Source organism: Mytilus edulis, chromosome 8 (assembly GCF_963676685.1).
Source record: "Mytilus edulis chromosome 8, xbMytEdul2.2, whole genome shotgun sequence".
Taxonomy (NCBI): domain Eukaryota; kingdom Metazoa; phylum Mollusca; class Bivalvia; order Mytilida; family Mytilidae; genus Mytilus; species Mytilus edulis.
The window spans coordinates 65685316-65710774 of NC_092351.1; the positions used below are offsets into that span (position 1 = coordinate 65685316).

At 32.6% G+C, this 25459-nt stretch overlaps 1 protein-coding gene across 1 annotated transcript in view; it reads right to left on the reverse strand.

Moving 5' to 3' along the window:
* Positions 1-216: 216 nt before the first annotated feature.
* Positions 217-25459, reverse strand: part of LOC139486095 (neurocan core protein-like) — a 41217-nt gene continuing 15974 nt past the window's right edge. The window contains exons 2-5 of the mRNA XM_071270799.1: positions 20093-20195; positions 8071-8150; positions 5836-5917; positions 217-723 (exon numbers count right to left, since the gene is read on the reverse strand). Of these exons, the coding sequence (XP_071126900.1) occupies positions 497-723; positions 5836-5917; positions 8071-8150; positions 20093-20195 (492 nt within the window). The 3' untranslated portion in view covers positions 217-496. The remainder of the gene's footprint in view (positions 724-5835; positions 5918-8070; positions 8151-20092; positions 20196-25459) is intronic.

Here is a 25459-nt window from a genome sequence, read left to right on the forward strand (position 1 = left end):
TGATTTTTTGTTAGAAATTTGGTATTATCTAGATTTTAAGCAATAAATAGGCAATAAATACATATTTGGATATACTGTAAAAATCCACAATTGCCCGCTGAATTTTTTTTATTGATTATATTGCATATATTTTTAAAATAAAGTCATAGGTGAACAAATCTAACAAAATGACGTTTTTCTTTCTTTATAGTTTTTAAAATTAAAAAAGATGCCTGTTTTAAATGTATGAAATAAGAGAGAATCCCTTCCCTACACATTTTCAATTAAATGCGTCAGAAAATAAGGACACAAAATCTATAATGTATCATTTTTAAATTCCCTTATTTGCTTATAATCAATATTATTATAACAGTTTTTTTAAAAAGGTTGTAATTTGAAACAGTGGAGAGAACATCTTATACAGTTATTTACTAATGTAATAAACTGACTTACAATGGAAGGAAAGAGTCCAAAATGGACGGTTACGAAATGTTGAGGCTAAACTGTATACCTCTCTTTACAACTGTTTCTCACACACATATCCATATTTAAAATAACATGGAGCATCATTCCATCTGTAACTACTAAACAAGCATGATGCTTTACAAAACATACAACAGCTTTCTTTTTTTCCGCCATTTGGTTCAGAAGGGGACCAATCGTTATACGTGAGTGTTGAATTATCAGAATCCCAAACCCAATGTTCTTCTGTTTGACGATCATTCAATCCTATCCACATTTGATCTAAAAAAAAGTTAGTAGACAAAAAATGATTATGGGTAATATATGTCAATGAGACAACAACCCAATAAGTAAAATTAAAAAAGTAAAAACATCATATGTCAAGAAACCAATATATATAGAGGTCTTAAACAAAATGAGACATTTGGATTCTACCACTGCATCGAGTGTAATACGATATTTATCGACTCGAGACAGTTACATATTCAAATATAAAACGCAAGGCTCGTCGAGCGTTTTAAATAATTAAAATTAAACAGTCGAGAGTGGATAAATATCGTATTACACAAGATTTGGTGGTGGATATTTATTCCTTCTTTTCGAATTTTCGGCAAAAAAGATTTGTTCTTTCTATGTGACGTCATCAGGCTTGGTCACCTTTTTCATGCCTTCACAATAGAAATTCGGAGAAAAGCAAGAAAATTCAACGTCATACTTTGATTTTAACCAATGAAGAACTGAGATCAAACGAACCACACGTTGATTTAATTTTCTTATAGGATGGGTGCAGAAAGGGAAAAGTTGACGGAGAATTAGAGAAATATGTTTTTATTCTATGAAAATCTCAAGGCTTTTTTTTTGTGTTGTCGGATTTTTCATAATACCCACATCTCTGGGTTTTTTTTTAACAGATGCAAACCTGTACATAACATCTCTATCATTTTATGAGAAATGTTTAACAAAATTTTACAAAATTGATTCGAGCTGGAGAAGACTTTATGCAATTTAGAGGTTTACATTTTCAAATTGATTAAAAGGTACATAACTGTAGAAAAGTAAATGACTTAAAACCCAAATTCGAACTCTGTTCGTATGTTGTGGTACTCAGCATTGCGTATAATTGTCATTAATAAAATTTAGAATGGAAATGGGGAATGTGTCAAAGAGACAACAACCCGACCATAGAACAGACAACAGCAGAAGGTCACCAACAGGTCTTTAATGCAGCGATAAATTCCCGCACACGGAGGCGTCCTTCAATTGGACCGTAAACAAATATATATACTAGTTCAGTGATAATGAACGTCATACTAAACTCCAAATTGTACACAAGAAACTAAAATTTAAAAAAAATAGAAGACTAACAAAGGCCAGAGGCTCCTGACGTGGGACAAGCGCAACAATGCGGCCGGGTTAAACATATTTAGGAGATCTCAACCCTCCCCTATACCTCTAACCAATGTAGAAAAGTAAACGCATAACAATAAGCAATTTAAAATTCAGTTCAAGAGAAGTCCGAGTCTGATGTCAGAAGATGTAACCAAAGAAATTAAACAAAATAAACAAAATGACAATAATACATAAAAAACAACAGACTTCATTTGTACTAGCAGTTATTTAACATGCCAGCTCCAGACAGTTAAACTGATTGAAAGATTATGTCTTCATCATATGAATATGAGACATAATCTTTTCCGTTAGGGGTTTAGTATCATACCATTACAACATATATGAGAAGAACATAACCCGTGTCATGCCAACAACTGATTTTAAATAAATGTGTTTAGTTCTGATGAAAAGACCCTACAAGTGAATCACTATTAACGCCAAAACATGCAGTCTTTAATAACCTGACAACAGTATCGTACCTATATGCCTTCTCAATAAATCTATTTAAGGAATTTGTTATCTATGACATGAATACTGACATTTTGGTGCTTTATAAAGAATATTTCCATAAAAAATGAATGTGAAATACCTAAACGTATAAGAAGTCTGCATGTGGAGCTATATTTACGAATGATGATACCGATGATAAAATTTAGTAAATGTTTTGACTAGTTTGTTATATCGAAAACCCTGGTGTGATAATTTTTCAGTAATACATAAATTTCTCTCGTTCAAATCTAAACCATTGTTACATATACGAGTGAAATGAAGCAGGAGTGTGGAATAGGAAATGAGACGAACGAACGGACGGAGGAAAAATGAAAAATTAAAGCTCCCGAGTCATAAAAAAGGTTCACATGTATATCTAGAAGCCAATATGTATAGGTCTTTAACTATCATTAATAATCTTAGAAACGTGTCTACATGATATCACAATATTTAAATTCATTTTTGTTTTAAGTAGTTGGGTTTATTTGTTCATAATATCCACGTCTCTATTCATTCATTTTTAAGCAATGCTATGCATAATTACATAATATCACTTTCATGTTATTAGAAACATTTAGCATATGTTTGCCTGATTTATTTGCAATATATACAGTATTTAGGCGATTTAGAGGTCAACATTGTTTTCAGACAATGGACACATGCCTTTACATTAAACCATGCACTTAATTGTCTCACATCTAACAAGCAAAGCATATCATCAAAACTGAATAGGAAGGTTCTATCATTTAGCAAAGCACAAACCATTATTCTTTATCTTTTTTAGGGAGGGGGTATTCTGTCAATCAACAATACAAAATTCAACCATTTTTTTAAATTTAGAAAAAAGCTATTTTAGAAAAAAAGAAAAACATGCTACCCCTTCCCCTATCAAATACTAGAGGCTCTCAAGAGCCTGTATTGCGCACCTGTATTTACGGTGGTTTAGGAAATCATTTAAAATAAGATTAAATCATCATAATAAATAGCATTAGATACCATAGTCATGATTGAGACAAAGTTTGGTTTAATTTGGTCTGAAATTAAATTAACAGCAGGTCATTCTATTGTAGTCAGCCAGGAACTTAATGTTCAGTGGCTGTCATTTGTTCATGTGGTTCTTGTTTTTTATATAAACTAACCCATTGGTTTTCCCGTTGGAATTGTTTTAATTGCTGGGCCTCTTAATTGAGTTCTGTTAGGTGTGAGCCATGGCTCCGTGTTGAAGACCTTATCTTGACCTATAATGGTTTACTTTTACACAGTGTGACTTGGATGGACAGTTGTCTCATTGGCACTCATACCACATCTTCTAATAACTATTTACAATAGTTACTGAAGACCCTTTATGATTATTTAAATTATTTTTCATGTCTTGACCATTAAAAATGGTTTAATTTTTTTTTAATTTATTCATAAACTTCTATAGTAAACCCATATGTTCTATGTTTACCAATTTTAGCTATGATGGTTAAATGACAGAATTATCGAATACATTCAATCATATATGGTCTACTGCAAACCAATTTTTATTCTAATTTGCCCAGTAGTTTTAGTGGAGAAGACTTTGTTTGTCCAGAAATTACAACAATTTAAGAAAAATTGTTTAGAAATTACTAAAAAGGGCAATAGCTCAGTAAGGGGTCAATTGACAGTTTTGGTCGAACTATCATATTTGTAATTCGTAATTTGCTGAACCATGTGAATATTGTTGCTGTATACAGTTTATATTTATGTATAAAAATATTTTTTATAAGAACGAAAAACTGCAAAATTTAGCAGTTCAGGGACAGAGGGTTGTCTGATTTGTCTGAAATTTTCAAAGAATGTTAAATACGTTATTTTACCGTGGAAAAATCAGAAATATAAGCAACAAAATGCGTTTAATGATCTATTTATAGACATTTTGAATAGTTTGTTGGCGAGCGGTGTAATCAGACATCTTACTAAAACTAGATACCCTAATGATGCTTGTGACAAAATTTAGATATATTTGTCTCAGTAGTTTCAGAGAGGAAGATTTTTGTAAAGGTTAACGACGGACGACGACAAAAGACACCGACGGACTATAGACGACGATGGACGACGACGACGACAGACGACAACAGACGATAACAAACGACGACGGACAAAGACGGACGGCGGTTTCAAAAACATGAAAAAAGTCCACTTGACCCTTTGGGAGAGATGAGCTAAAAGGGACGGCTAATTAATATCTTAAGCAAGCAATTGATTGATTTGGCTGTTTTGCTAGGTCCTTTGTGATATAAAGCTCTTCAGCTGTTTGTTCAATTAAAACTTTTATTCAAATGCTCTATATTGGGAGTCCCGGATATCCCGCTCATTGAATAACATAAAAGAACAAGGATTTTAATCATTTCAAAAGAGGGGCCAAAGATACCAGAGGAACAGTCAAACTCATAACTCGAAAATAAACTGACAACTAGAAAACTAAAGAATGAGCCACACGAACCCCACCAAAAACTGGGGGTGATCTCAGATGCTTTGGAAGTGTTAGCAGATTTTGCTCTACATGTGGCACCCGTTGTGTTGCTCATGTTATTACAAACCCGGTTAAAAGTCTTACTCGGTAGGTCACATTCATGAAAATGGAAGGGGATTGAAGTTACGACGTAAGAAACATATCTGATATCATCTGTGAAACGGTTATTCCATAACGGTCAACCAACTCGTGATGGCATCCGTAAAATTTACGAAGGGAAGTTTTCAATTTTACCATTTGGAACTCTTGGTTTGATAGCTTCTTTGTGAGCATCAATCCTCATCAAGGAAATCGAGCTAGAAAATAAAAGCGCGGGAATATCGTATCAATTTGCAGATATATGCTCCGTATGCAGGCACTACATAGAAATGAAAAGTTCACAATTGGGAAGCTGAAAGCATCTCGCTTCAACTAACATCTTAAAGACTTGAAAGATGAAAAAATTCTGAATGTTGACATGGGTAAGAGTGAGAGAGGAAGAGGACTATGGTGTGATTTGAATAAATTCTAAATAACATGTTTCTCGCGCTGAATACTCAACATACACAGATACATCAGGTTAGTTTTAAACATATTTATTTAAAGTGGATTTGCAAACAAGTAATCCCTTTCAAGTTATGGGTGCGAGTGTTGCCTTGTAGCGGCATAAGCCTACTCTTTTTTCGACATCTAAAAGAATGTCGTTTGCGAGGACGGGTCAGCCATTTATCGTCTCCTTCCGACGGTCTATCCTCGGTTCCTGAAGACCATACTCGCAACTGGTAACATATATTTGATTTTGTCATTTGATTAGCAACTTTCCGTTTTGAATTTTTCTCGGAGTTCAGTATTTTTGTTACTTTACCTTATTTATACATCCAGTAGTAAGCTTGATATTAGATTTGGTGTCATTTTCTTACCTTTAAATGGGTTCCGACATTAGTGTTGGTTATTTGAATAAAATAAAATGAACAGATATGTCAACGAGACAGCAATATGTCAGTTCTGGTTCATTATATGATAATTACAAGATATACCTTTAACTATTGACTTAATCCATGTGTTCTCCTCACTATTTTCAATTTTCACCAAGTACCCCTCTCCTGTCTGGCATTGAACCTACAACAAACATTAGCATATGTTAACATTTCTCTGTCAAAGCTGATCTGGAATCACATTACACTAGTAAGATCTGTAACGATTATGCATGATATAAGATCTCTGTCATAACGATAACACTTAGATATATTGCTGCCATTAAAATTGGCGACCGATTGTAATATTGATAGTCACTGCTTAAATAAAGTTAAAAAAAAATCCCTTCCCACAATAACAGCGCTCGGTTTGTTGTATTGTATTCTATATTCATTATACAGTTGGCTACTCATATCAATTTAACATAGGTCTTTTTTTAGTTATTTTTCTAAGGACCAAATATCATATAATAATTTAATACATGTACTTATATTGGATGTTACAATTTTATTTACCATTTTTTCATAAAATGTCATGTTCCAAGTCATGAATATAACAGTTGTTATTACACAATCAGTTTCTATTTGTGTTGAAGTTTACTTTAGTTCCAGTTCAGTGAATATGTTTTTCTGTAATGTTCCTCTAATAGTTGATTTGTTTCAGTTTGTAACCCGGATTTGTTTTTGCTTAATCAAATTATGGCTATTGAACAGCGGTATACTACTGCTGCCTTTGTTTAACACTTTAGGTAGTAGCAGACACTTTTACGTACATTAGTTTTGCTCGTGTAATTTAGGAAAAAATAGACAAAAAAATTTATCTTGATCCTTCGAACAAAAATATAAAAATTTAAAAATAAATTGAACCACACTTTTATTGAATATAAATCAGTTTGAAAAAACTTTTTTTTATCCTCAAGTAGCCAAATACACCCTTACAATAGAACACTATTTAAAAGTTCAGTTAATATTACAGCTACATCTCTCTTGTATGTGTTGCTGATCTACTTTGTACAACATATGCATTGCATTTATTGATAACTTGTTCTCGTCATGAATGAGAAGTGTATATTACAAACACAGATATACAATAGTCGGACACAAAAGTACTCAATTTATTTCACTTGACTGGGCGGAGTTTGTCCGGTTCGCTCAAAAATAAACCAGTCTATCTATAGATAGGTGTTTTAGGATAAACTCATCAATGAAGTGTCCGGTCATTATTTTTTTTAATTCCTTTGACACAAATGTTTGATGACACTGATAGGTGATTATAAATCAGTGATAATTATAACGACAATCATCCTAATTACACACATTTTCAAATAGACCGTCCTTATGCAAATTAAACGTAAGCTCCGCCCGATCAGTTGAAATAACATTGGTAATACGTTATAAGAAATCGGATTATTTAAAACTTTCGGAAAAAAAAACTTGTTTACTATTTATAATAAAAGTTACAGGAGATACCTATAAGTCGAAGAGAAATCGACAAAATCATTGTCAAAAAACGGATACAAAAAACAACGATAAGACAGAACAGCAGTTCAACCAAAGATAGGAGTAGTATTTCTAGGATTATTGATATCAATTTCACAAATGACCACAAGTTTAACAGGCCAATACAGAGAGCATATAAGAAATCAAAACAACTGAAACGTAACTGTTAAATCACATGTCAGATTTGACTTAGAATTAAATATTAGTTTTGCGCAATTAAAAAGCTACGTTACCAAATTTATTATGGGTAATATTTTTCAAAAGCGTTTATCAAAAGGTGTTTTTTGTATAATAACGTAGTAAACAATAGAAATTTAGCCAATGATGTGACGTTATTTTCGGGTCAATTTCTTTGACATTAACCATGATGCTTTAGATTTTGAAACGGCGAATACCAAAGCACTGTATCCTAAGTGGACTGAGCAGCGTATCGACACAGTTGTAGTAAAACAACCTGTATGTTTCTATGCTCAAAACACGTATTTTAGGAACAACCTTCAACATATCTATACGGTTGTGACCAACAATAAAACCCAATGATATCAGTTACTGCAAATTAATTTTAAGTGTTGCCACATTTTGTCACATGTCATAAGCAGACGACACGTAACAAAAGTATAAAAACTCGAATGTGACCTGAAATTTGTTCTTGATTTGTCAGCAGTTCCTGTCAATTAGCGATACCTACCGTGTTATTCCTGTAAACTATGTTTTCATTTTGTATAAACCTTACTCGGGTAGATCATTTTAGATATGTACCTCCACAGCGGGCCATAATTGTATATTGTTATTAATTACCTTTGCATTTTCCCAAGACATCTTCGTATACACAAACAAATAACAGTGATTCGAAAATGATTTCCAATCATTCAAGCATTCTGTAAATTGAAATGCATGTTGTTAAATGTAATGTAGAATTGAAATATCATTGAATTGATTTTAGAATATGAATAATGATCATTTTATGGCACAAGAAAGACAAAAAGTAAAGAAAAATACTTATATGACGTTTGTTTATGTGCATAAGCTAAAGCAACTTGATTATGATATGAAAGCGCTATGATGATTTGTCTACCTGGGTAAAATGGGTACCAGAAAGACAAAAAAATAAAGAAACATACTAATATGACGTTTGTATATGCGCATAAGCTAATGCAACTGGATTATGATATGAAAGCTCTATGATGTTTTGTCTAGCTCGGTAAAATGTGTCAAATACGAACGTCCCATTTCGTATATATCATGGATTCTAATATGATGTGCGCGTCAAAATAAGTTAGGTAAAGTTATAATGAGATACAGTAGCTATAAATATTCAGTAGAAATTGAAAAAAATAAACGCAAAAGACAAGAAGCTACAAAGACCAATTTTTTTTCGATATGTTGTTTTTTTCCCCCATTCATAAAACTGTAATCTTTTACATTTATTCTGTTCTGAGAAATACTTTTTGTTTCCGATGGAAGATTATTTCTTTCAGTTCAAATGAAAATTGTTGAATTGTTAAATATAGACCTGTAGACATCTGTTCCTGTTGATTTGTTCTATGTGTTTACTGTATTCAAGGCCCGTTAAATCGCTCTTAATAAAATTTCCATTAACATGTAACATTTAAAATTTAATTGTCTATGTCTACCTATCATTTCAACTTCCTTCGATTTTTTATATCTAAAAAATATGCATCTACCAATGGGATGGAATAGGTTTTACACGCCCGACTAAGTCAGAAAGTTGCATGGTATAAACTACTCCGTCCTTAAACACTATATAGTCTTAAATTCTAAAAAGAAGATGTGATATGATTGCCAATGAGACAACTATCCACCCGAGACACAGAAGGTTACCGTACACACCATGGCAGTGGCAGTGTCATCTGCCATTTTCATTTTTTTACTTTCAATAATTTTCTGAGAGAGAGGGAGGAGAAATAACAACTAATTTTTAAAGCGGAGTAAAAGGAGATTTCGAAAGACGTTTCAAGGACGGTGTTCACGAAAGCTGAGATTCTCGGTTTATAAAATTACATCTGACAAAAACTGATGCATACATGCGTTTTCTTGTATTATACATGTTATACTGTAGATATTAAATTAGATGTATATTGTTGATATTATTATAGTTTGAATATGTTACAAACGTTAATACTAATTTGCGAAAATTACTGGAAACTTGTACTAAGACGTCAGATTCAGTGTTCTATAGAAAAACAACTTTTTTCTAAAAAACTAATGAAAAAAAACCAGGAAAATAACATTTTTTTTAAAGATCGATGACATATAGTTTTTGTGACTTTATTCAAAAGATAACACAACGCACTTTATTTCTTGAAATTGTTAAAAAAAAAAATCATTGATAGATAATAATGGAAACTTTTTTCATTCTTATGTTTTATTTTTGGCGGGAGTGAAATACATCATACTTTTTAGAATCAAACCAAGAATCCCTAATTAATAGATACAAATCTATTGTTCAATATGAAAAAAGAAATATGCTTGTACGTTCAGTATAATTGATTTATTTGAAATTATAAACAACAACATAATATTGTAAATATTACAGAAACACACAAAACTGGGGTTGAATTGCTATAGTAACATAACAATTTTTTTCTTTTTATTTTATTCCTAAAAGTATGGAATATCTCCGTCATAATTATAAGGGAAAAAATCAAAGGTTGAAATTAATAAGGCGTCAAGTCTTTGAGGAGGGGCATTAAAGGGGGGGGAATCTGCACGGAGGAACGCGAAATAAAATTGCTATTTAATGATGAACGAACATTTGAAAATTTTATGCACGCTGATCTTTTCACCGATTTCACGAAACACGGTGAATAACGAACCTTTTTCACGGCTGCACGTGAAATGAAAACACGTTGCAATAAAATAACCCATTGCCACCCTCCTATAGCTATTCGCAGGAAGCATTTACAATTAGCCCGGTCGGACAAAAATTGACGATGGACTAGATTGGGGCATCATTTTTGCATTCTTTAATTTATTAGACCATTTTTTTTTTTTATTCTTTATGTATTTTTACCACTTTTGTCTATTTGTTTTGTTTTAGCATCCGATTATAATCAATTTTTTATATTTAAGCACCCTATTATTTATTAAATATATGAAGATGTGGTATGAGTGCCAATGAGACAACTCTCCATCCAAGTAACAATTTATAAAAGTATACCATTATAGGTCAAGGTATGGCCTTTAACACGGAGCCTTGGCTCACAACGAACAGCAAGCTATACAGGGCACAAAACATAACTTGTGTAAACTCATTCAAACGGAAAAACCAATGGTTTCATCTATATAAAAACAAGAAACGAGAAACACTTATGAACCACATAAACAGACGACAACCATTGAACATCAAATTCCTGACTTAGGACAGGTGCAAACTTTTCTAAAATCATTGTCTGTTCCTAATTTCGTATTGGCTTAATTTTCAATTGTCAATATAATGGAATATTATGCGAATGTCATACAAGTAGGAATTTTGGCTAGCTATAAAACCAGATGTATTCCACCATTTTCAACATAAGAAAAAGCTTGTACCAAGTCAGGAATAGGATAGTTATTATCCCTTCGTTTGATATGTTTGAGCGTTTGATTTTGCCAATTGATGAGGGACTTTAACAATGTTGGCACCAAATGGGATAAATGAAAAGATGTAGTTCGACTCCGTGCAGTGCTTAACATTTGGGTTATATTACTTAACAGTTTTGTTTCTATTTCTTTACCTTACAAATTTCTAAAATAAATTTGTTGAATATACCAATTTAAATTGCTTAATTTTTTGAGGGATGTAAAAGTACCAAGCCACGTTCAACTAGTTAACCTTAACCTAGTCAAAATTTATGATTGTATTTTAACGACCGTTTATTAGCGATGTTTAAATACGCAGACTCTGTTGTAACTACTCTACCGATGTCAAATTTAAAATATTTACAAATTTATATCGTTCAGTGCTGTTTTTGGAATTCTTATTGACGCAATCGTTCTTGTTACATCATAACTGTCGTCACCGTTAAAGTTTAGAATTGTGCTAGTTCATATCGCACATTATTATTTTTATTTAAAGCATATATTAGAACTCTCTGTTGTAATTAGCCATATAACTTATATCGTGTTTAACAATTTTTAGAATTGTGCAAGCGTCTTACCTGATGTTCGGTTTGACTTTTTTATTGTATATATTTCAAGATTGTTATAGTTTAATCTAAGTAGACTGGACTGATATATGATTCAATTAACATCACAATCATACTGATGAAGGGTATCTGTTATCCGAAATGTTTATAGATAATTACATTTATATTTTTTTTGGTTATTAGTATTGTTGTGTACACTATTTATGCGTTTATATAATTTATTTATAGTATACATGTATCGTTATTCGTAACGATCAAGCAACCTCGTGGGAAAAATCGTTGAATATTATTCAGACGTTTTATACATATATATACAAAAGGTAGAACGAAAAACAAGTAAAATGGAACAATGAATAGATATTTAACTTATATGTAATATAAGTTTTGTTTATACAAACAAAAGTATAATTATTATCTGGTGAAAGATGCTGACATCATTGATACATTTACATCTTTGACCACCTGTTTTGGTTACGAAAGAATTCTATGGTATTTGACACTTTGAGGTTATGGAGTCTCACCAGGACAAACATGTATCTTTTCCTAATCAGATACATGTCACAAACAATTACTCTTGGTGAGCATGGTGAGGAAATGCAGATTATGATAACAGATCTTATAAAATTTATTGCACAGCAATCAGTATATCATTCTGAAGGGCAAGTGAGGTCAGTCTCCTCCCACTGTATGATTTGATGTACCCAATCTGTGTGTGAAGCCATATGCATGGTCTTTGTATAGTCACTTTCCAGGTTCACAGCAGTCTGACTAGTTGATATAGTTTACAGTGCTATTATTCAATTTAATATTATTTCATTTTAAACTACTGGATATAAACATTTTTCGTTTTTATTCTTTTTGGATTACCTTACATTGTCTCACTGTGGCTGCATTCACTGATCAACTACTACTGAGACTTTTATTTAGTGCTTTGTACATAAACTTTTATTCACCTTGGGATCTTATTAACCCATACACAACTGAGTTTTCAATGTTTGCAAACTTGTGTAGTACCTAGTACATATACACTATCATATCGAGATAATCTGAGTATGGGTGACCAATATAATTAATATTTGGTAATACTTGTAAAGTTTTTAACTGTGTAAGACAGTAAATTATGAGACAGAGCAGGAATTATAGCTGATCTTTACTACCAGACTTGGGATCCGTATGCACATGTGAGTCCTGACCATACAGAGAGATACTTTCAAACAACTATTTCTAGGCAAGTATTTTTGGACTGAATTTTATTTCTTATACCCAGATGTATCGTGCTTCAAATTTTCTTTGAAATTTCTTAAATTCAAGCAAACAATAAATAGACTTACTGATCTAACTGGTTTATAAATATGAAAATTTTATCATGTTTATATGCACTTTATTCATGTTTAAAATGGGTTTTTTTTCAGAAAACAGCTTCATCCAATATGGATCCTTTTCATTATCTTTAATAAGTTAACAAGTTGTGTATTATATTTATTTATTTCATTTATTTTTATTTTATTTATTTCATTTATTTTTATTTTATTTTTTTCCCGCTTTCAGTTATTAATGTTTGCTCCACCTAATGAACATTTACTAAAGTAGTTTCATTATCCTAGATAGATTAAATAAGATAATTTATTCAAAATCTAAGGGCCTGACCATGTTGGACAAGCAGTTTATTATAATTTTTCTTTCGCATATTTAAAATGCATATTCAGAAAACATAATATGGTTTTTATGATCTCTAAATAACTGCATATAACATGTATTTAATGATGAGAATTTCTAGTCAAGGATTTATTTATTAACTGCAAAAAAAATCAACAGATTGGCATCTTCACAAACTTATTCAATTTTTTTTATCATACTGAATATGGTTTGTTACATCCTCATGCCTGTTTTGCAGAGCCAGTTTTGATAGACCCCTGCTACTCTACTAGCACATGGGCTATCCCCTGATGCAGACCTTGCACAACCCGGCTGCAGATGAGATGTCTATTCTCATCCTCTCCGTGGAAACCCCTTGCTCCACATTCCCGAACTGGCATATTGACATACAGGCAGTTTTTCATCCTCATTCTTAAATGCATACTGAATGCATCTACTATGAGTTTCAAAATCTATAATTAATAGATCTGGTGTAGCTTTCTCATTTTAGAATTTTGACATTGAATATCCTTTTTACAGCATTCTCATCATTGAATACTGAAGATAATTTTATAGCATTCTAATGTTTGAAACTTTGATGTTCTAGCATTCTCATAATTTGAACACTGATTATCATTTTTATAGCATTTTCATCATTGAGTATTATTTTTATAGCATTCTCATAATTCGAATAATGATTATCATTTTTATAGAATTTTCATTATTGAATAGTGAATACTATTTTTCTGGTATTTTCATTATTGAATACTGAATATTATTTGCTGGCATACTGAATTTAATTTCATATTATAGCATTCTCATGCTTGAACCATTTTGACCCATCTGTAATTTATGTATTGGAGATATTATATTTCATAAAGATATGACCGTTTTGAAACAAAAACAGTCTGAAAAACAGATCCCTCCAGGAAGGGTATAGATATTCAACTTCATAAAGTACAAAATAAATGTGTCCTTATAATATCTTAATAATTAAATATTTTCAAACTAGAAAAAAGTCTACCGTAATCCCTAATCTCCAATCTGATTTTTTTTTATTTCACACTATTTTTTAGCCTTGGAAAGAAATTATTTCATTAATTGTATTTAACATGTACTTAATAGTTTATGTGGCTTCAACCCTGATCACTTTAATGGTCATAGCTTACGCATTGGAGCTGCCACAACTGCCGTTACGGCAAATATTGAGACCATTTGGTCAAAGTACTAGGACGCTGGTCCTCTGATAGTTACTGCAGGTATATAATAGTGTCATCTTATGCAGAAGATTTGTTAGGTAATTCTTAACACATAGCATTATGATGTTTTTATCTATCAGTACAAAATGTATTTACATTATAATGGTTTAATATGTAAAGTTTGTAAACAGGTGTATTATTTTTTTTATTATTATTTTTTTTTTCTCTCATGACTTTATTGAAGGTGAATAAGTCCACACTCCTAAATCCTTGGGGGCACTCAGCTGTTCCATCTGAGTTTTTGGACCTTGATGGAATTTTATCACTGGTCATTTCTAAAATTTCATTCATCCCCAAGCATTTCGGGGACAAATTTTATCTAAATTATTCCGGCGCCAGTTTAATAGACCCCTGCTACTCTACTAGCACATGGGCTATCCCCTGATGCAGACCTTGCACAACCCGGCTGCAGATGAGATGTCTATTCTCATCCTCTCTGTGGAGACGCTCCACTTCCTGACTGGCGCATTGTCGGGCAGGCAGGTTCTTCCTCTAAGTGAAGGTTGCAAGCTGACTTGCTCAGGCAGGAACTCAAAATTTTATTTTGTATGCTGAGTGTTTCTCAAGGGCCAAAACTGTTTTGATTGTTTATAATAAAATTATCATTCTAACATATCTTCCTGCTTTAAGCCAGAGTGACTTGCAAGGATTATGTCTTGGTTAACACACATATATCCCTTATGTTAAATTTGGTTTAGTTGTGTTTTGAGCTGGTAATTGGTGTACAATGCTCAAATATGTTGGGTTGCTGTCTTGACTTTAATTGAGATTTGTTTTATCCGGAGAGTTTACTTGAACCAATTATTGAACTTCAGGACTTCTTATCAAGACACACAGAAAATAATTTACCTAAATTACAGCTGTAAAATACAGGTTGATGCATGTGATCGTTAACTTTTCTTTTCATCAATGGAAGGCTTACATTATAAAACTTTGCTCTTTGGAATAGGTAAATGAATATAACTCAAAATATTTAGTACGCCTGTCATTGGTGACCTCCATTGTTTTGTTTCACTGACACTACACATTTATACAAGAAGTGTTTGCATACCACTGGACAACAACAAAATAATAAGCAACCACCTTCTTAAACTACAGGAAATATTTACATCTACAAAATTTTAGGAAAGATAAGAGACTACAAAAATTACATTATGAGACATAATACAGACTGACTACATACAACAATTTTGTATAAATATTTAACTTATTTGTAATTTAAGTTTTGTTTATACAAACAAAAGTATAATTATTATCTGGTGAAAGATGCTGACATCATTGATACATTTACATCTTTGACCACCTGTTTTAGTTTGAGAAAAATTTCTATGGTATTTGACACTTTGAGGTTATGGAGTCTCACCAGGACAATTATGTATCTTTTCCTAATCAGATACATGTGACAAACAATTACTCTTGGTGAGGAAATGCAGATTATGATAACAGATCTTATAAAATTTATTGCACAGCAATCAGTATATCATTCTGAAGGGCAAGTGAGGTCAGTCTCCTCCCACTGTATGATTTGATGTACCCAATCTGTGTGTGAAGCCATATGCATGGTCTTTGTATAGTCACTTTCTAGGTTCACAGCAGTCTGACTAGTTGATATAGTTTACAGTGCTATTATTCAATTTACCACCCACCGTCCACCTTCCTAACACCTTCAATAATGTTTCATGACAAGGGAAACATTTCAGCAATTTTACTAGCGATATATATTATTTTTCTTTTCATATTATATTTCCTTGATGGAATTTTATCACTGGTCATTTCTAAAATTTCATTCATCCCCAAGCATTTCGGGGACAAATTTTATCTAAATTATTCCAGCGCCAGTTTGATAGACCCCTGCTACTCTACTAGCACATGGGCTATCCCCTGATGCAGACCTTGCACAACCCGGCTGCAGATGAGATGTCTATTCTCATCCTCTCTGTGGAGACACTCCCCTTTCTGGCTGGTGCATTGTCGGGCAGGCAGGTTCTTCCTCTAAGTGAAGGTTGCAAGCTGACTTGCTCAGGCAGGAACTCAAAATTTATTTTGTATGCTGAGTGTTTCTCAAGGGCCAAAACTGTTTTGATTGTTTATAATAAAATTATCATTCTAACATATCTTCCTGCTTTAAGCCAGAGTGACTTGCAAGGATTATGTCTTGGTTAACACACATATATCCCTTATGTTAAATTTGGTTTAGTTGTGTTTTGAGCTGGTAATTGGTGTACAATGCTCAAATATGTTGGGTTGCTGTCTTGACTTTAATTGAGATTTGTTTTATCCGGAGAGTTTACTTGAACCAATTATTGAACTTCAGGACTTCTTATCAAGACACACAGAAAATAATTTACCTAAATTACAGCTGTAAAATACAGGTTGATGCATGTGATCGTTCACTTTTCTTTTCATCAATGGAAGGCTTACATTATAAAACTTTGCTCTTTGGAATAGGTAAATGAATATAACTCAAAATATTTAGTACGCCTGTCATTGGTGACCTCCATTGTTTTGTTTCACTGACACTACTCATTTATACAAGAAGTGTTTGCATACCACTGGACAACAACAAAATAATAAGCAACCACCTTCTTAAACTACAGGAAATATTTACATCTACAAAATTTTAGGAAAGATAAGAGACTACAAAAATTACATTATGAGACATAATACAGACTGACTACATACAACAATTTTGTATAAATATTTAACTTATTTGTAATTTAAGTTTTGTTTATACAAACAAAAGTATAATTATTATCTGGTGAAAGATGCTGACATCATTGATACATTTACATCTTTGACCACCTGTTTTAGTTTGAGAAAAATTTCTATGGTATTTGACACTTTGAGGTTATGGAGTCTCACCAGGACAATTATGTATCTTTTCCTAATCAGATACATGTGACAAACAATTACTCTTGGTGAGGAAATGCAGATTATGATAACAGATCTTATAAAATTTATTGCACAGCAATCAGTATATCATTCTGAAGGGCAAGTGAGGTCAGTCTCCTCCCACTGTATGATTTGATGTACCCAATCTGTGTGTGAAGCCATATGCATGGTCTTTGTATAGTCACTTTCTAGGTTCACAGCAGTCTGACTAGTTGATATAGTTTACAGTGCTATTATTCAATTTACCACCCACCGTCCACCTTCCTAACACCTTCAATAATGTTTCATGACAAGGGAAACATTTCAGCAATTTTACTAGTGATATATATTATTTTTCTTTTCATATTATATTTCCTTGATGGAATTTTATCACTGGTCATTTCTAAAATTTCATTCATCCCCAAGCATTTCGGGGACAAATTTTATCTAAATTATTCCAGCGCCAGTTTGATAGACCCCTGCTACTCTACTAGCACATGGGCTATCCCCTGATGCAGACCTTGCACAACCCGGCTGCAGATGAGATGTCTATTCTCATCCTCTCTGTGGAGACACTCCCCTTTCTGGCTGGTGCATTGTCGGGCAGGCAGGTTCTTCCTCTAAGTGAAGGTTGCAAGCTGACTTGCTCAGGCAGGAACTCAAAATTTTATTTTGTATGCTGAGTGTTTCTCAAGGGCCAAAACTGTTTTGATTGTTTATAATAAAATTATCATTCTAACATATCTTCCTGCTTTAAGCCAGAGTGACTTGCAAGGATTATGTCTTGGTTAACACACATATATCCCTTATGTTAAATTTGGTTTAGTTGTGTTTTGAGCTGGTAATTGGTGTACAATGCTCAAATATGTTGGGTTGCTGTCTTGACTTTAATTGAGATTTGTTTTATCCGGAGAGTTTACTTGAACCAATTATTGAACTTCAGGACTTCTTATCAAGACACACAGAAAATAATTTACCTAAATTACAGCTGTAAAATACAGGTTGATGCATGTGATCGTTAACTTTTCTTTTCATCAATGGAAGGCTTACATTATAAAACTTTGCTCTTTGGAATAGGTAAATGAATATAACTCAAAATATTTAGTACGCCTGTCATTGGTGACCTCCATTGTTTTGTTTCACTGACACTACTCATTTATACAAGAAGTGTTTGCATACCACTGGACAACAACAAAATAATAAGCAACCACCTTCTTAAACTACAGGAAATATTTACATCTACAAAATTTTAGGAAAGATAAGAGACTACAAAAATTACATTATGAGACATAATACAGACTGACTACATACAACAATTTTGTATAAATATTTAACTTATTTGTAATTTAAGTTTTGTTTATACAAACAAAAGTATAATTATTATCTGGTGAAAGATGCTGACATCATTGATACATTTACATCTTTGACCACCTGTTTTAGTTTGAGAAAAATTTCTATGGTATTTGACACTTTGAGGTTATGGAGTCTCACCAGGACAATTATGTATCTTTTCCTAATCAGATACATGTGACAAACAATTACTCTTGGTGAGGAAATGCAGATTATGATAACAGATCTTATAAAATTTATTGCACAGCAATCAGTATATCATTCTGAAGGGCAAGTGAGGTCAGTCTCCTCCCACTGTATGATTTGATGTACCCAATCTGTGTGTGAAGCCATATGCATGGTCTTTGTATAGTCACTTTCTAGGTTCACAGCAGTCTGACTAGTTGATATAGTTTACAGTGCTATTATTCAATTTACCACCCACCGTCCACCTTCCTAACACCTTCAATAATGTTTCATGACAAGGGAAACATTTCAGCAATTTTACTAGTGATATATATTATTTTTCTTTTCATATTATATTTCCTTGATGGAATTTTATCACTGGTCATTTCTAAAATTTCATTCATCCCCAAGCATTTCGGGGACAAATTTTATCTAAATTATTCCAGCGCCAGTTTGATAGACCCCTGCTACTATACTAGCACATGGGCTATCCCCTGATGCAGACCTTGCACAACCCGGCTGCAGATGAGATGTCTATTCTCATCCTCTCTGTGATGACACTCCCCTTTCTGGCTGGTGCATTGTCGGGCAGGCAGGTTCTTCCTCTAAGTGATGGTTGCAAGCTGACTTGCTCAGGCAGGAACTCAAAATTTTATTTTGTATGCTGGGTGTTTCTCAAGGGCCAAAACTGTTTTGATTGTTTATAATAAAATTATTATTCTAACATATCTTCCTGCTTTAAGCCAGAGTGACTTGCAAGGATTATGTCTTGGTTAACACACAGATATCCCTTATGTTAAATTTGGTTTAGTTGTGTTTTGAGCTGGTAATTGTTGTACAATGCTCAAATATGTTGGGTTGCTGTCTTGACTTTAATTGAGATTTGTTTTATCAGGAGAGTTTACTTGAACCAATTATTGAACTTCAGGACTTCTCATCAAGACACACAGAAAAAAATTTACCTAAATTACAGCTGTAAAACACAGGTTGATGCATGTGATCGTTAACTTTTCTTTTCATCAATGGAAGGCTTACATTATAAAACTTTGCTCTTTGGGATAGGTAAATGAATATAACTCAAAATATTTAGTACGCCTGTCATTGGTGACCTACATTGTTTTGTTTCACTGACACTACACATTTATAAAAGAAGTGTTTGCATACCACTGGACAACAACAAAATAATAAACAACCGCCTTCTTAAACTACAGGAAATATTTACATCTACAAAATTTTAGGAAAGATAAGAGACTACAAAAATTACATTATGAGACATAATACAGACTGACTACATACAACAAGTTTGTATAAACGTGTACTTTAATGATATAGATAATTCAACTGGAATGAAAACTTTAATGATAATGATATGAAGAACCAATTTTACATTACCTTTCACATCTTTATTACATATATTTATGTTATCTTTCAGAGATTGGCAAAATTCTCCCTCAACACAAGCATCGCTGCCGGGACATGGATCATAATAGGAGTCCTAAAAAAGTATAAACAAAGTAAAAACAGTGTCAGTAACCAATGTTTTTGCACGTAAAGCCGATTTCTTAACGAATTGTTGTCATAATTGATATAAACTACAACGCTAATATAATGATATAATTTACGAGGAAGGCAATTCATAAAAGTTTATGTTTACATGGAATCGCTAGTATGTATATATGAACACACAATATATTAGGACTCAACATGATATACGCTGTAGTATGTTAAGACACGTGTTTGGTTGTTCAATGCTGATGTGGAACGATTTGTACACTATATGTGTCTATCCTGGCTTTAGGTGCACTTTCAATGACGTTCACTCAACATTTGTTTTCATAAACAAACGACAACCACTAAATGACAGGCTCCTGACTTGGAAGAGGCACACACATACATAATGTTGCGGGGTTAAACATGCAAGCGGGATTGCAACCCTCCTCCTAACCTTGGACAGTGATATAACAGTACAACATAAGAACGAAACATTAAAATCAGTTGAAAAAAGCTTAACTCATCAGATGGACAAAAATACAAGTGGACGTGGCCGGGTACTTGTACATCCCAAAGTATTTCCTTATGAGCCAATTTTGTTCATTCGGAAACCGGCGTTTTTTTACCAAATTTATAAAAAATCAGTTGAAAAGGCTTAACTCTTCAGATGGACAAACATACAAGTTTGAATCTCTTTATATTCTTCCCTAAGTTACTGAACGGACGTAGTACAGAGGCCAGTTATTATGAAGGAGGGATTTTTTTTTCAGTCGTTATAAAGACTTAACTATCTAGTTATAACGACTTATCTCGTTTTAACGATAAAATACCGTAGCTTACTCGTTTACATCAGTAAGCCTACTCGTTATAACGACTTATCTCATCTTACTTCGCGTTCTAAATACTTAGCTAACTTATTTAAACTTATTTAAACGACTTAACTAAGTCGTTTAAGCAACAAAGCTGATTATATAACTCATTAAAACGAATGATCTTCTTTCTCCAATTCCAGGACATACCTCCATACTTTTTTTATTGTTTTCTTGTAGATTTCTAAATTTCGACTAAAGTGCATATACAAAACAAAAATTGAAAGACGTACAACTACAAAAAAGATATTTGAAATTGATCTACTTTATTATTTGTGAGTCTTTACTGATAAATCTACATTGTTTAATTTGTTTTGATAAATTGTTCAAACGGAAGAGATAATTAACAGAAAACCTTTTATGGTGTGATTAGTTTTATCAGTAGCGGATCAAGAACGGAGGAAGGATCCAAAACTTATATTATACTTATTTTCAAGAAGAAAACAATCAGTGAAATTAAACGGGTCAGTAAAATAACCAAAAAAGAATACCAGCATGCATAAGCATCTAGTACGTACTTTTTACGATATTGAAAAATAAAAGTATATCGGCAAATTGTTGGCATGCTTAAATTCAGAAAATTGAATATAGCTTCAACCGAGTTAGCTAAGGGTTTAAAGAGTTTGCTACTTAGCTTAGTTGTTATAACGAGTTAAATATATATTAAAAAAAAGCCGTTATAACAAGTTAGTTAAATCAAATGTTCACGGACCTCTCTTTTAAAGAGTTTGCTACATGACATGTGGCTTGATTATGTATGCAGATTATTTGTGCCAATTTTAATGAACAAATAATTGTTTTGTTTTTAATTAGATAAACTTTGCAGCAACATTTTTTTCCCTTAGTCATAAAAAAGGAACAAAGATAAATTATTTCCGAAGAAATGTTACCAAAACTCATCTTTATCATAAAAAAAATATATTCCAAATATTTTACAATTATCTTTTGAAAGAAAAAGGTACAATGTATGTCTCTCAAACGGATACAAATTCCAAAAACCAACATTTCCAATAAAAGTATGATTCAATTCATACTGAAAGCAGCACATTTTACAATTATCTTTTGAAACAAAAAGGTATGTCTTTCCAAAGGGTAGAAATTCCATTATATATATAACAGACATTTCCAATATATGTTTACCCAATTCATATCTAAAAGTAGTACATGAAGGTGTATTTTTATTAGTTATACATATTTGAAATTACTATGTGAAAATTAGCTTGAAAGCAAAGTTTATTCAAAAGTTCAACGTAAGATCAAAACTGTATCGTACCCTTAATGCATTTCCTTTGTCTGGATGTTTTTAACCAATCACAATGTTTAAGTGTACGCTTTTAAAAATATAAACCAGAATGCATTTGCTTCTGAAATGTCGAATTATAATTATATTTTTCAATTATATATGCATAAAAAGTTACTTTTCATTTGGCAGTTTCTGATTTTTTTCTCTCTCAAATTTCTACATACTTGTTAAAGAGGGGCAACAGATAGCAAATTGATATATTTGTTCAGGTATTATCTTATCATGCAAATTGTCACAGTAGACAGAGTACATTTGTCGGGTCATCTTATTTTCATAACTTTACCCCAGTTCGGTTTAACAGTGTTCAAAAGAGGGACAAAAGAAACCAGAGGGACAGTCAAACTCATCGATCGAAAATAAACTCACAACGCCATGGCTAGCAACAAAAATTAAAAACAGACAAATAATAGTAAACACGACACAACATAGAAAACTAACGACTAAACAACACGAATCCCAACAAAATTAGGGCTGATATTAGGAGATCCGGAAGAGTTAGCAGATCCTATTCCCCATGTGGCACCCGTCGTGTTGCTCATGTTATAATTAACAGTCTTATTCGTGAAAAGGAAGTAGTTACGACATAAGGAACATATCCGATATCATTGTAAGTGTTACATGTATCGCACAAATTCCAAGTATTTTATTAATTATAACTTCGTGTTAGAGAATGAAGCATGCTCTTGTATTCTCTGTCAATCATATGGCCCAAGTACACATTTATAGTCCTTTTGTTTCGTTGTCTACGAATATAGTCCTTAGTGTGAACAGTGTTTAACTTCCATTTTTTTTTTGGATACACTTTCCCAATTCATTTTTGATTTTTAAATGCATGAAATATTTAAGTGGTGGGTAGGGGATGACATTACATGTTAAAAAAATTTGGGTGTTGAATCTTTATATTAAGTAGTAATTTGGTCCATTTAAAACAAATATTACGTCTGAAGCTGAATTTTAGACCCCCTGAACACAGAATTGTCAATATTTTGAATTAGAACTGGTAGAAGTTTCTTTAATTTTGATATTGTTTGTCCCACTAGTAGTACACTACAATGTAAAAATCTTTTTGAGATAGATCTAGCAGGTGCTTTGAATGTATTGCCTTAAAGACAACTGTGTAATCACGGGCCAGTTTTCAATGTTTTGTAATATAACTGCAAATGCAACTGGTTTCATGTTGAATCTTTATAATTAGTTATCAAAGGTACCAGGCTTATGATTTAATAACGCCAGATGCGTGTTTAGTCTACCTTAGACTCATCAGTCACGCTCATATTAAAATGGTTAGAAAGCCAAACAAGTACAAAGTACAAAGTTGAAGAGCTTTGATGACCCAATATTCCAAAAAAATATTCACGTAGGTTGTCAAATGAAGTAATGAATCGATATTGAGTGCATCCATATTATCTTGGATTTAATTTTTAAAAATCTACAAAAAACCCTCCCAATAAAAAGAACAACAACAAAAAAAGAATTACTAAAAAAACCATACAACTGCAATTAAAAGTAAAAACCACAAATACACAAAACGCAAAATTAAAAATAACCTAAGTAACTGAAACTCAAAGATAGTCCATCTGTAGTTCAAAGCTTACTCACCCCTTTATATTGTGTCATATCAACATAAACACTATTTGTTTCGTCCACTAAATCTGTTGCTGAGCTACTTGTCATTTTGTTTATGTCATATCTTCTTGTTTTGCTGTTGTAGTTAAATGAGCGTCACTTTTTTCTTCGGATACATTCATTGTAACATGCATTCGGACCAATATTAGAGAAAGTGATATATATATATCCGTTTACCCTAGCCCCAGTCTTATCTGCATCTACACGCAATGATCTAACGGTGCATTGCTGAAGGTATGCAACTCGAACATTATAAAGAAATACCACTACTGTATAAACATGCATAGTCAATGTTTATTAGCTAGAATTCATATCTTCTAAGAGCACAGTCAAGTTAGTACTGACTTTATAGCTTTAATTGATCCAAAGTTTAAAAAGGTTTTACGCCATTAGTAACGATACAAATTTTAATTTAAAGCACAATCTGAATATGAATTATTTACTACAATCAATATACAATTTCAAATTGACTATTAAAGCGTATGATCATCCTGTAAATTAATTTATCTTCGTTTCTAGTCGAGGGACAAACAATACGTAATTCTGTTGTGCTGTTGCTATGTGCTGTCATAGGCAAGTTTGTATCTTCCCATTGACAAAAAGTCTGCATAATATTAGAAAGATTGAGGGATCAGGGGGCTCTTACCATTGTCCTGTGCCCTTGTCCTAAAATTTTGAAATTTTTTAGCTGAAAAGTGACAATATAAGCCCTCCATAGATATCTAATATGACATTATTCTGGGAAATCCTTCAAACACAACCTTCATATATACAGAGTCCTTGATTTAATTATATTTTTTGGACATTGAAAGACCAGGGAGGTCTCACCCTCATTTAAGTGGTCTCATGTAGGTTTTCACTATATATTTTGAATATCCAACTGGCACTTTGGGCGCTCCGTAAACATACAAGACAGAAAGTGTACCAAAATTCCTTTAAATGATGTTTGTATCTACCCATTGACTAAAAGTCTGCATAGTATTAGAAAGATTGAGGGATCAGGGGGCTCTCAACATTGCCCTGTGCCCTTTGTCCTAAAATTTTGATAATTTGTAGCTAAATGTGACAATATAATTCCTCCATAGATATCAAATATGACATTAGTCTGGGAAATCCTTCAAACACAACCTTCATATATACATAGTCTTTGATTTAATTATATTTTTTGGACATTGAAAGACTAGGAAGGTCTCACCCTCATTTAAGCGGTCTCATGTAGGTTTTCACTATATATTTTGAATATCCAACTGGCACTTTGGGCGCTCAGTACATAAACGACAGGAAGTGTACCAAAATTCCGTTAAGTGATGTTTTTACCTTCCATTGACTAAAAGTCTGCATTATATTAGAAAGATTGAGGGATCAGGGGGCTCTCACCATTGCCCTGTGCCCTTTGTCCTTAAATTGTGATATTTTTTAGCTGAAAAGTGACAATATAAGCCCTCCATAGATATCAAATATGACATTATT